The following is a 13289-nucleotide window of genomic DNA, read 5'->3' as shown; positions in this document are numbered from 1 at the left end:
ACAATTTGTCTGCTTTGATGAAGCACTGTATAATCTCTTATTTTATTTATATATACAGTGTAGGCTTAAAAATAATCATGAAAACATATTTTTTACCAGCTTTTGTAACTCTAAATATCAAAATTGAATACAAGTTGATGTACTTGTGATCCTCAATGCTCCTTCCGTTTCCCTGAGCTCACAAAATGAGCAGCAGAGAATTCTATTTTCTGAAAGTTTCTCTGCAAAGCAATGTTTGGTTTGCACTAAGCAAGGATGAAGACTCATTCAATGAATATCAACCATCTCCAGCAGACAAAAATTTTCGTTAAAGAGTCAGTAATATCACTCAAATTTAGGTCAAAGCTGACCTCTTTACTGTTACTTTCGACTTCAGTTTTGCAGACAGTGCCAGGCAGATGCTATGCTTAAAATGCCAGCTCTAATTTAGTCTTATATATATAACAAACACACAAGGGATATTTATTCATTAATAAAAGCAAAATACAGCACTCTCTTCTGTATCCTGCTCACCAGATAAATCACACTTGTCATGCTTTCTTCTTTTTTTACAAAACATAACACAACACCGCACAGTCCCGAAGAAGAATCCAAGATTTCCAGCCTCAAGCTTTGCAACCCTGGATGCTACATGCTCACTTTTGTCACATGTGCACCACAGCTACCACAGTAAGGGAACACCAGCATTGGGAAGGCAGGAAGTTCTTGCTTACGGGTAGGTGATTAGTAACCCAAAAGAGCACCCGCCAGTACCACTGAAATCCTGCCAGTCAGCACCTCGCACCGTAAGCAGTCTTAGAACTTTGTCTTGATGAACAGCTGCCCCTCTCGCAATTACCTCACCTTGCCCTTGATGTTCAGAGGGGGTCTTATGCTTCTGTGTACAAAGTCTAAAGACAAGAAGACATATTTGCAGTACAAAGTTGGCCTAACAACGTAATACAGAGACCGCATCTGTTTGCCCTGACAGTCTCACAGCCAGTCTATGGAAAGCCCTTCCAACCTTTGCACGTTTAGTAATCAACTCAGCTCTAGCATCAATACGCTGCTTGCTTTCCCACTCAGATCTCTTCTAGTACCAGGACACAGTACCAAGTAGCACCCGAGAGCCCAAGAATAAAACAACTACGAAGGGGTTAAAATAAGTGATTCCACAAAATGAGAAATCCACTTCTACATACCACGTGCCAACAGCCAAAGCCCTCCCGCCCCGAAACAGATAACCTGTCTCCCACCTGTCTGAGGCCCTTCGGTATTTTCTTCCTTTTCCCAAGGTGCTGACAAAGATTACGATCATTTTCTCGGTCAGAGCTGTACTGGTGGTGGTGAAGTCTGTTCTTTTTCGGAAGATACGACAGCCCATTGGTAAGTGCTTCCCGTTTCTTCTTGGCTAGAGGATTCTGTCGCTTCTCCACGCGTTCCTGAGGTTTCAGAGCTACATCCTTCTGCAGAGGGAGAGAGCGGGGGAAGGAAGAGAAGAAAAGCACAGCGGTTAAGATATGGCTCTGATTTGGTCAACCTCTTTAAGCAGCAATTCTAGGTGACGAGCAAATTATTCTCAAGGCAATGCTACAGTCACCTGAAAAGGAAAAAACAGTCTTCACTGATGTCCACTTAATCAAAAGATAGGCAAAGGCAAAATAAAATCTGTAAGATGAAGTGAGTGCACGGAAGCAGACACATACTCCTTTAGATTTCATACCATCAACCTAATAATTCTCAAAAACTTCTCATGTATCAAGAGAGCATGCATTTAGAAGACAGCATATGTTTATGATGTTTAAATTAACAATTATCTTTGATTTAAACAAGGCTTGGCTTTTCACATATATTTTTATTATTTCTTATATTTGACAAGCCAAGGCAAGAGCTGATCTAAATCCAATTATAGCCAATAAATCTCAATTGACTTCAGTGGACGTTTCTCGCAAGCCTGACCTAAGCAGAAGATTTCCAATTCTTGGGGCAGGGAAAAAGTGCAAAAAACCCCTTGTATTTGAAAACTTTGTTACTGACCCTTCTTTAAACCCTAGAATCAATGGCTGTCTACAAAAAACCACTTAAGTCTTACAACATAAATGCGAGTTTGGTCGCTTAGCCTACAGCTAAGCTATCTTCTTACTGATAACCTGCAACACAAAGAATTTGTATTTTTGTTTCAACTAAAAGTTACTTGAAAAAAAAATTTCCAGTAACAGAATTAAAGGCAGAGGAAGAGGAGGCTGGAGGGTCATTAGGAGAGAAGAATTAGAAGCTATGGGAAAGGTGTAAATTACAATGCATACTGTGCATCTAATAAATACAATCTCATAAATCACATCTACTCCAAGAACTCCATAAGTAAGAGTAGAGTATTTCCATATAAGGGGCATATTAGTTAAACAGAGTAATACTTTAAGCATACTCTACTAACATACCTGGCTGCTTTAACCAGAAGCTCTCCATGCCCTACCATGAAGTACTATGTGATCTTGTAAGCACTCATGCTGCTGTTTATTGTCACTTAATATTGTAACCAACAGCAGGAAGGAAATTGCGCTATTGGTCCCTGTGCCACATAAAGATTCAGGTTCAGGAGAATATAATTCAAATTATTCCACCTTTTAATGCAAAAAAAACCCCAAACATGCCTAAAGGCAAAAATCAGTTTGGCTTTAATTAAAGAATGCTCCCTAAATGCCTATCTAGAACACAAGAGCTTCACAAAATTCATAACTAAAACCAATGAGAAGATTAATTAAACTGAAGACAGTCGACGTTCTAATTTGATACTTGGTAAAAAGAATAATTTTACAAGCATTAAAGAAGGGAGTACAGAACAGAAACTATAAGACACTTTTTCTACCTTTTCTTCACCTAAGACACCATGGGAAATACCCTAAGCTTTTCTTCACACAGTGTTATTCATATAAGAAAAGTTAGGAGCCTTATCCAAGCTGATGAAAAAAAATCTTTAGCATCCTTAGCTATAAAGCAGGATCAGTATTTTAAGAATGTCATGTCTCTCTTCTCTGGTTCCTCCAGCTACTAAATAAGAAGTCAGTAGTAGCACTGATCCTCATAATATGCTTTGAGATCTACTTGTGAAAAGCACTGTACACAAGCTGAGAGATCCTATAGAGCAAGCCCAAGGAAATCCAAAGCAAGAAGAATCAGTTTTCTGAGCACACCTTCTGTCTCCTTTCCCAGGAAGGTTTCAGATTTAGATACACGCCATAAATGCACAAAGGCAAATTCTCAGGTGTCATATACTGCAGTAACGATTTCACCAATGCTCAACATCAATAGCTTCATAAAAGGAGCAACTACAAATACACATTGACCTCCTAGATAACAAATGCAGAGCACCTTGCACAGCCATTCCCACACTCAGCCCTATTCTGCTACGCTTGGCGAAATAAACCAGAAAACTAACGCTGCAATTCCCACAGAGCAACTTCAACACAGGAAAAACGCACCAGAATTACAACTTTTTCAATGCACTCTATTGAAACAAAGAGATATTTTATCATAGAACAGATCTGTGCCTTAAGATAACTATCATCACACTGCTAATGATAATTTTTTTTTCAGATCACTATAAAAAAAAATCAAATGCTTTATGAGTAGTACATTATACTAGCACAGGGCTTCTGCTAAAACACAGAGCTCTTATTTGTAGATAGAAATGCTATTAAGAGGATTCACTCGAAATGTGAAAGGTTGAATGAAGGAGTGAAGAAAGGGAAACTTTCTCGGGAGAAAAAAAAAACCTCTTAATGACTAAATAGCTTTTGTGGGAATTCTCCGCCCCCCCCCCCCCCCCCTCCCCCCAGCTATGAGTGATCTAAATGAAACAGTGGCAGGCTTCCAGAACCTTATAAAATGTCTAATGGGGCTAGCACTGCCATCAAGAAATTACTAGTGCCCATTAGTTTTAAAGAGGGTGTAAGATGGGTCAAAGTCAAATTTTGCAGATCACTACGGGCATGGCATATCTGGGATAACCTCCTCCATAAGAAGCCCATGTTCTAGCCAACTGCATAAAGTTTCATGAATTGTCAGATACACCTAAAGAAAGTTTAGCTCATGTCAGAATTGGGATGAAAGAATCTGCATATATACCTATGGCAGAGATGAGTGACACCAAATTCACAAAGCCTTCTGCAAACTCGATGAAAATGTACCTTCCAAGAAAAAAAAGGAACAATTTGCAGAAATCTCCAAAAATAAGGTGCCTCTTCTGGTCACAACCAAAGACAGGAAAGGGAGCTCCATATGTACACAGCTTGCCATTCTGCAAATTGTGAAAGCGGGCCTTAAATCCAGTTTGGTGGGTGGACTTACTATGAAATGTACACATAAAGATTGGTGTTTAGACAACCACATTCCTCTAGAACAGCCATCTGCTTTTCACCAGCTGACATCGCTGCAGAGAAAATTACAGAGTGCTGTGGGTCAGAACCTTGTATTATTGAATTGTATGGTAGAACCTCTCATTGCTTTCGACACACAATTTGGCCTTAAAATATATATGTATATAGAAATATATATTAAATTCTTCATCTGCAGACTGGGCTGCAACAGGACATGTTAAAAGAATAAGAGCTTAGACACAGGTGGATAGGATGCATTAAAACTAGCTTGACTAGAGATCACACAGGGTGTTGATCCTCATGTTTGAGGGTGCAACCTGCCCAGGATTGTTTCGAACACACCGTCAGTACATCAGCACGCACGAGGCTGCAGAGAATGTGCACGGATTCTGCCCTCTTGGAAGCCATCAGGTTCAGCAGAGGCGGCGCTTGGCTGGGAACCATGGCCCTGCATAAATCACTTCCCCACTTTCTGCCCTTTCTCCCTCATCCAATTTTTATCTTTCTGTTATTTAGATAGGACAATAGCTGTACCATGCCGTGTGCTAGTACATTAGCCAGCACAATCTTAATTACAGACTTCAGGCATCATCATGATTAGAGTAATAAGCTGTAATTACTCTAAGGTGACAGGACTGCACAGACCTTATCTACATAGATAAGGAGATGTAGTAATATTTCATGTCGAGACGTATTTTTCAGCAGCTACCCATGGAGTCGATTCAAACTAAGTAGCAGACCCTGTGAACAAGACATTCAGACTTTAATGGAGGTTTTTCTCCTCTCCTGCCAGCATACAAGCCCCCACATTATTAAATAAATCCTACAAACATATTAGGCATGGTTTAAAACCATCTTATTCAGAGATATCTTTCATCAGTAAAGTGCCTTAAGTGTATCAGGAAGGTGACTTAAATGTATAAATATGTAATTACATGCAATTCAATACAGAAGTGCATTAATATTTATGAGTGTACTGTATAATCTAAAAAAATTTCCATTTGTTTTATTTCTATTGGGCACATTAATCAACCTGATACCACTGTACGTGCCATAGCGGAGAAGAGCCACCCATGCTGAACAGACTCCTGCTGCGATGTCAGCAAGCAGAAGGGCTGCTGAAGCCTGATGGGGTGGCACTGCAATCATCTCAGCTCCCATTAATATTAACAGTTTCAGTCCAAGCCCTGTATTTGGTGAGGGGAGGAGAAGCAGCCTCCGTGGGTACCTCAGATAATTTCACGAGGTAGGAGCCTTGAAGGACACACTGCATTCTCATCAAGTGTTAAGCTTTCAGGGAGCTATGCCTGATTTATTTCAGGAGTCCATCTTCTTGCTATGTAAATGAAATCTCATTAATTAGAAATCGGATCCTCAGTGGCAGCCGAGCAGTGCTTCACACTGCTTTGCGGGGTACACACTTCACGCCCATGAATCTCACCAGAGAGCCAGTCCATTGCTGCTGCCCTTTCCTTCCTGCCCTTGCCCTCCAGCCACCTTCCAACGATGACTTAAAAACTACATGTAAACAACAGGAACTCTGTTCCACCCCTTATTACAGGATTTTTCTATGGGAACCCTTGATGAAAAGCACCACTGTAAATGCTGTGTAGGGAACGCACTGCAGGCACTTATCTGGATGAAAATTTCAGGTGTGTCGTGGTTTAACCCCAGCCAGCAACTAAACACCACGCAGCCGCTCACTCACTCCCCCCCACCCAGTGGGATGGGGGAGAAAATCGGGAAAAGAAGCAAAACCCGTGGGTTGAGATAAGAACGGTTTAATAGAACAGAAGAGAAGAAACTAATAATGATAATGATAACACTAATAAAATGACAACAGTAATAATGAAAGGATTGGAATGTACAAATGATGAGCAGTGCAATTGCTCACCACCCACCGACCGACACCCAGCCAGTCCCCGAGCGGCGAATCCCTGCCCCCACTTCCCCGTTCCTATACTGGATGGGACGTCACACGGTATGGAATACCCCGTTGGCCAGTTTGGGTCAGGTGCCCTGGCTGTGTCCTGTGCCAACTTCTTGTGCCCCTCCAGCTTTCTCACTGGCTGGGCATGAGAAGCTGAAAAATCCTTGACATTAGTCTAAACACTACTGAGCAACAACTGAAAACATCAGTGTTATCAACATTCTTCACATACTGAACTCAAAACACAGCACTGTACCAGCTACTAGGAAGACAGTTAACTCTATCCCAGCTGAAACCAGGACAAGGTGCTGCTCAGGGATTTCAAGCCTCTATCTTGCCAAATCATCCTTGTGGATTATCGTTGTGATTCCAGTGCTGCAAGAACTTACTGTCTGAATTCGCACTGAATATGACCCCAATAAAGTGCAACTTTTAAAAACTGATTATTAGAAACAAAAGTAGATTACAGTACAGGGCTAGTAAAACCAAATAACAACTGCATCAGTGTACAATTATATTCCAATTATTTGCTCCTCAGGTTCTTGCTAGAATCCACAACAGCTTTATAACCAAGCCCCACAATTTATCCTTCACTCCAACGATAAAATTAAGTATAAAGAAATAAGACACTTTTAAAAACCCCAAATTATTAAACAGTCATGAAATGTCAATGTAATGCTCAACTTAAAACACAAATAGAAAAGCAAGCTTGAATTTACCAGTTTGCCCCTGTCCGGTATTCAGACATCCAAGCATCCTTGTCAAATAGAATTGTAAGAAAGGTACTTCTGGAGCCTTTTGTCTATTTTCAGAGTACAAGCAATTCACATTTGGTCAAGAACACAAGTGCAGAAGGAAGAAGCTAATTAAGGGGGAAAAAAATCATACAAGGTATGGACACAACCATAAGACAGACTTAGCACCTCAGCACTGGCTATCAGCTGCAGAAGTGCTTCATTTGCCAGGGACGTTATGTGGGGAGAAGCAAGAAGCAGCCAAAGGGCTTCCTATGAAAAAATGCACAAATAGAAACACTGACAAAAACACCACCTTCATATTTGCTGAGAAAATTTGTTACAAAAGTTTAGCCTGCAAGAAATTAAGATGCCTAGAGAGTACAGCTGAGAGAAATACTGCAGCTTCGTTAGCATCACGCAGTGGGTATCGTTAGCTGGGAATCCAGTAGAGCAACACGCACAAACAGCTGCACAAACTGAACCAAAACCCCCTTAGAATCAGGAAACTGTGCCAGTCTGAGGGTACCAAATTTGCCATCGCGTCTTGACAGTCTTCATCGACTCATACTGTGTTTTCTGTTTACATTTGGGAAGAATTTTTATAGCTGATGGATGAAAATGCCCTAAGGCTTCAATACCTCTCGCACACATTTTGTAATTCGTTATTTTGGTTCTGGCAGTAACAAGAACATGTAACAATGCACTGACAAGTCCCTGCAATCTTTCAAAATCAGAAAATAAAATGAGACGTTCATAATAGTCATTCATTTCCCTCCGCATAAGATAGTTAAATGCACTGTGTATTCCTCTGAATGCACAGTTAGTTCCTCAACAGCATTTATCTAGAGGAAAAAATGGCGAACACTCTTAAAACACCACCAGGAGAAAGGAAGGCAGGTGTAAAGTGCAATGCAAAAGAAAAAAGGATTCTCAAAGTGTAGAAATTATGGTATTTTAGGACATAAGGGATTGGTGAAGAGAGCCATGATGTCAACTATAGCGGGTGCAGTAGCCCATCCACTAATCCCAGCAATTTCTTCAAGTCGCAAGACCTCTGCAGAAAGGTTTAATCTTGTTTTGTTTGCTTTGTTTTCATAAAATTACAATCCATTGCCTCCTGCATCTCTCTGGAATCTGAAAACAAAGTAGTTCAGTGTTGTGCAAAAAAGGTTGTGCAACAGGCTGAAGATGAAATGCTGTACCAGGCTGCAGGACGCTATGTGGTAATTACAGATGAAGGCAAAACAATAGAAAAGCAAGTTGCTGTCTGCTTGAGATATGTTTTATAAAAGCACTTCTGCAGCATAGAGATTGCTTTGATTCTCCATCCCAAAATCATTTGTTAACAATATCATTGATAAACAGAAAGTTCCTTTTCAGGTGCTGCTGATTTAAATTACACACAAAAAACTACATTAAAGCAACATTATTGAGGTTACGAAGTCAAGGACCTGCAAGTTATGAAAGGCTGCAACCACCACCTTAATTCAGCCCTCCTGCGCATATGCGTCATGATACAATCTTTAATTACATGATCGCATGCTCTTATTTCCCTGTGCAGAATGGAAGGTATTCAGCTAATGAGCAGCCACTCAGGGTTTTGTTTTCTCCTCTTTGTCCAACATGCGGACCTAAAACTTGTTTACTTACACTCCATTTGCACCCTCCTCCAAATGCACAATTATTAATTTCCTTATGGCTTTTCTGAATAGCTTCTCACTATAGTATGAGATGCTCAACAAATACCAATGACCTGTTTTACAGCTGTTTAGCTAGATGAAGGTATTTCACTATTCCCATTTTATAGGTGGTAACAACAGTCCTGACATGTTCAAGTCAAAAAGGTCTGCTAATTTTAAGTGCCCATTAGGAAGCACCTAAGATTTGATTTTTCAGAGAACTTAGCTCTACAGAGCACTTTATCTAATGAAGCACAGCCTTCATTGATTTCAGCAGCTACTGCGAGTGCTGAGCACTCCTGCAAATCAGGCTTTAGTAAGCACCACATATTACAAGGACACAAATAATGATGCTTTCTAAAATACATAGTGCAATGGCCTCCCTCAGTGCCACATACTAAATAGGAGGTGGAGGCAGAGAAAAACTGGATTCTAATTACATTCAACTCATATCAGCAAGAGGAAACCCTCCTGCAATCCTCTCCCTCACCATGCACCTTCCAGCTTCGGTAAGAGGTAGGAAAGGGGCTCAATGAGAGAAGAGTCTCCGACTCCAGAGTAAGTCAAACCGGTTTGAGTAAATGACTTCAGGATCTTAATGAAATAAAGCAGGCCATTATGTCATTAACAGCAGCATCACAATTCATAAAAACACAAGGGCCAAATAAAAAACACCACACTTGGAGGAACTTAAAAACATAGTTGCTTGCTACATACACACATCAGGCAAATGGAAACAAAGGATCCTGTACACATACTACTCCTCATCTCAGCCATGATTATACACTTCGAATTGTGTTCTACCCAGCATAATTTAAGGAATATATGACTGTCAACTCTCCTCTACTTAGATTTTACACTGTTTATTGTTGTAGTGGGATAGCAGTCACTCTTTAGCACAAGTAAACTGTGACGGACTTCTACTAACAGACTAGACCTAAGGAAGTAATCCAAAAGAAGTATTTTACTCAGCAAAATAAATCAACCAACAGACCATGCCTTTCTTCAGCATACTGTGTGTTTGGATGCAAACACTATTTCTCAACAATTTACTACACTTGATACTTCAAATAAGCTCTGTGTTGTTCCTTTGTGATTATTCACACACACTACGTAATATTGTTTCTATGCCTTACCTGAATAATTTCTCCCATTTAAGTACATGTGTGTCTAAGTCTCACTGCATTCAATGGAATTTTAGCGAAATCCTTAAACTTGTTCTTATCTGTTTTGAGACTGGTGAATATGAGCATACACTCAAATTTTTACTTTGACATGATAAAAAGCATGTTTAAAAAGAAATTTTGTTCAAGTATTTGAGTACAAAAGATTAAAACTTACTCCTACAAACTTTGACAACAGCAGAATGTAATCACTCAAGATTTCAACAAAGGCACCCAGTTCTACAAAACAGCTGTAGCAACTTAGATGAAAAGCAAAATGGACAGTCTTACACAACATTTTTCATAGTATTCACTAAGCCTACAGATGCTACAGAAAAATAAATGTTTAGCTGAAATCTGACTACAATGCCAGCTGTTGAGGTGAAGAGGCCCTACGAAATCAAAGCTGGCAAAAACTGATGTCATACCTGAAGATGAATATCAGAGCAATCTATTGTTATTCATTTATTTCATCTTTTTCAAACATGATGTGGTATTCTCAGCCTTATTCTCCCCTCTCCCTTCTCAATTTTGTCACTCAAATACTATACCATACCACGCTACAGCTGTGGAAAACAGTCATCCAAATTACTGGAATCCGTGCAACCAGAGTTAGGAAAAAACCTACTCTTGGACCTAGTGTCAAGAAAGTGCTGAGCAATGCCAGCTTAGATTACAGAGCCACTGAACGGGTTTTTTTAAGCTGCCCAGTTTTGTAGAAGGCAAAGTACACACAGCTGATTCTGCTCAGACTGATTTAGCCAGAAACCTGTGTACTCCTGCCAAAAGAGATCCTGAAGCTCTCACTCCACCCAGCTTCTGCCAGCCTAGAAGTCCCACTGTGTTTTTTCTAGAGATTTTTCTAGGTCTTACACAAGTTGCCAGCTAAAGTCCAAGGTTACCTCTTTCTTGCAGATTTGACTAAATCTTCTCCATTACACCTGTGACTCTGCCTTTTTTGAGTATATGCTGTCTGAAATACCACCTGGCCTCTCCCAGCAGGGAATCTGCATCCTCTGCTGGCATCATCTCAGCCACGTTCTCTCCAACTCCTCCACGTACTGTCTTTCAAACTTTGCAAATCATCTTCAGTAAGTGCCAGTCTTTCACACATCTACAACCTTTTTTACCTGGTAAAGCACCCAGGGCAGATCTCACAGCAAACAGGACTGTGCCTGCCCACGCTAGCTGCCCTTTTGGCCCATCACGGCTCCGTCAGCACGAGCTCCGGCAGAATTCAGGGCACGACTCCGAGTGCTTCCAACACAGCAGGCGTGTTACCGGTAACAAAACACTCCATCCCAGACATGCTTTACATAACTTACATCCCTGAGACTGCTCACACAGTATGTAAGCCCTTACAGCCAAGGGAAATCTATTCCCACTGGCCCTGGGTTTATTTCACAGTGCTGGGCCTTAAATAAATGTGCTTGATATACCCTGTGAGCAGCACAGCCACATGCTCACGAAGTGTTTGTTTTCTTTGTTTGAGGAATGAAAAGAAATAGAAAAGGGGTGTGGAAAGAAAAAGAGTCCCTAGGGATGCTCGCTTTAAATCTTCACGTCAACAAAGAGGGCTTCATTGCTCTCGCACTGCTCGGTTACAATTATAGATTAGGCAGAGAGAGAGGAGCATCAAGCCAGCTCCTAAAACAAAGGTGAGTTTGTTTTGTTCCCTGTGCTACAACATATTAGTTGCACACTTCCAGTAATGATCCCACATTTGTATACAGCGCTGTTCTTCTGTATAGTAAGCCATGTACACAACACCTCGATCTGAAGCAGAAATGCATTCAACTGTGGGCACGGGCTAGGACTGTCTACCTTTCATGCAGATGCCTGCACCTGAGCTCAAGGGTCAGCTTTGTGTCACAGCAGGGCCAAAAATTTTTCTCCTTAGAAAATGAGACTTTCATGGTGGAGAGACTCCAACTGAACAGTTATCAAGTACCACCCTGAGTAATATGAAACACAAATAATTTCAGTTTGTCTAAATAATTGAGCAACTCTTCAGTTCTACTGAAACTTCCAGATTTTTTTTTCCTTCACATAGGTTTTTTATTTGCACTTTTTGCCCTGATTTGGAATGGAAATAGTTTTTAAAATTTCAAACTTTCTCCCCAAAATAAAATTTTTTATGTTTGTATCTGTAGTTATACAAGATCTGCATATACTGACCAAAATACACATGCTTGCTGTCCATCTCAGGACCTAATTACATTGCTTGCTTAGCTTTAAGTAAAGAATATGTCCCCTTTTAGCCTCCTTTATTTCATGTCCAAAAGCTTCAGTCCTTTATTTTTGCCCAATGTCCTGCCAACTTTACTGGGAGACTTCTGCAATGAAATCATATTTCCCTCCAGCGGAGTCTTGGCACGAAGCTGACTGTGGGCTCCTTCACTCTCCAGATACATATGGTGTTCACTGAATAATTCAAACGGCACTTTTGCTGGCAGGCCACGGACCGAGGCCAAGGAGTTAGTGGGCCAATAAATCTTACATTTAAAGGGTATCCCCCCTTATTGGTAGGGTTAGAATAAATGGATGTGGGCTTAGACAGCTCTCATCCCTGCTATTCCTGCACTGGGGCTAAACATATGACTTCAGCCTCCAGGCTCTCACACTGGCACACCATTCATTAGCACAGCACTCAGCATTCATAAAAAATGTATTATGGTTTGTAAATCAAATCAGAAGCACCTCTGTGTTCCTTGTCTTGCAGAAAGATGGTACAGCACCAGGAAAGTCCCATGTATTCTAAAGGGCTCACAATGCTCACTAAAATATCATGGCCACAGAAAGGAACTGACTGAGGACACTGTAGAAGAGGTTAGCTTTGCCTGCCCTGTTAGCCTCAAGACTAGACCAGAAAATCTGCTCTTCAGGAGTCAAGACAAAGAAACCAGCTTCAGACAACGTAGGTAAAAACAACTAGGAAACTGCGCTATACAGGGAGAGAATAGGGAGAAATGGAAACATCCACGTCATTTATTTCTGTACCATGAATGAAGCCTTAAAAGCACACAGGGAAACCAGAGGCATCCCTCTGCACATGCAAGCAAGCAGGACGAACCTAGCTCTTTGGACAGACAGTACAGAAATAAGCAAGGAAAAGGACAGAATTAGAAGAACTACTCATGGATTATGCCAGATGGTAAAGGCTCCAACCTGCAGATTTTTTTAACCAAACCAAACACCTCCACATAATAATGGGTTATAATTATTGAGCTTTTCAAAATACAAATCTATTTTGAAACAACTCTTTTCCATCTTGTGGGTCAAGAAGTCAAACTACTTTACACACCAGCTTTTCTGTCTTTTAAGCTCCTACTTTCTCATATTCCTCTTGATTTTTATTTTCTTTCTCCTTCTCTGGGAACCACTCAACTCTACCACTGTTCTTGGCATGTGGCATACAACCTCAC

General features: G+C 40.7%; 1 protein-coding gene across 5 annotated transcripts in view; it reads right to left on the bottom strand.

Annotated features, from left to right (window-relative positions):
* AUTS2 (activator of transcription and developmental regulator AUTS2) overlaps positions 1-13289 on the bottom strand; it is an 800615-nt gene that overhangs the window by 587674 nt on the left and 199652 nt on the right. For all 5 annotated transcript variants that reach the window (XM_052803418.1, XM_052803416.1, XM_052803420.1 and 2 more), the window contains exon 2: positions 1236-1445. In XM_052803418.1, the coding sequence (XP_052659378.1) occupies positions 1236-1445 (210 nt within the window). The remainder of the gene's footprint in view (positions 1-1235; positions 1446-13289) is intronic.

This window comes from Harpia harpyja, chromosome 12, assembly GCF_026419915.1.
Source record: "Harpia harpyja isolate bHarHar1 chromosome 12, bHarHar1 primary haplotype, whole genome shotgun sequence".
NCBI classification, from domain to species: Eukaryota; Metazoa; Chordata; class Aves; order Accipitriformes; family Accipitridae; genus Harpia; species Harpia harpyja.
The sequence above is the reverse complement of the archived record's forward strand: the minus strand, read 5'-3'. Positions and strand labels throughout refer to the sequence as shown.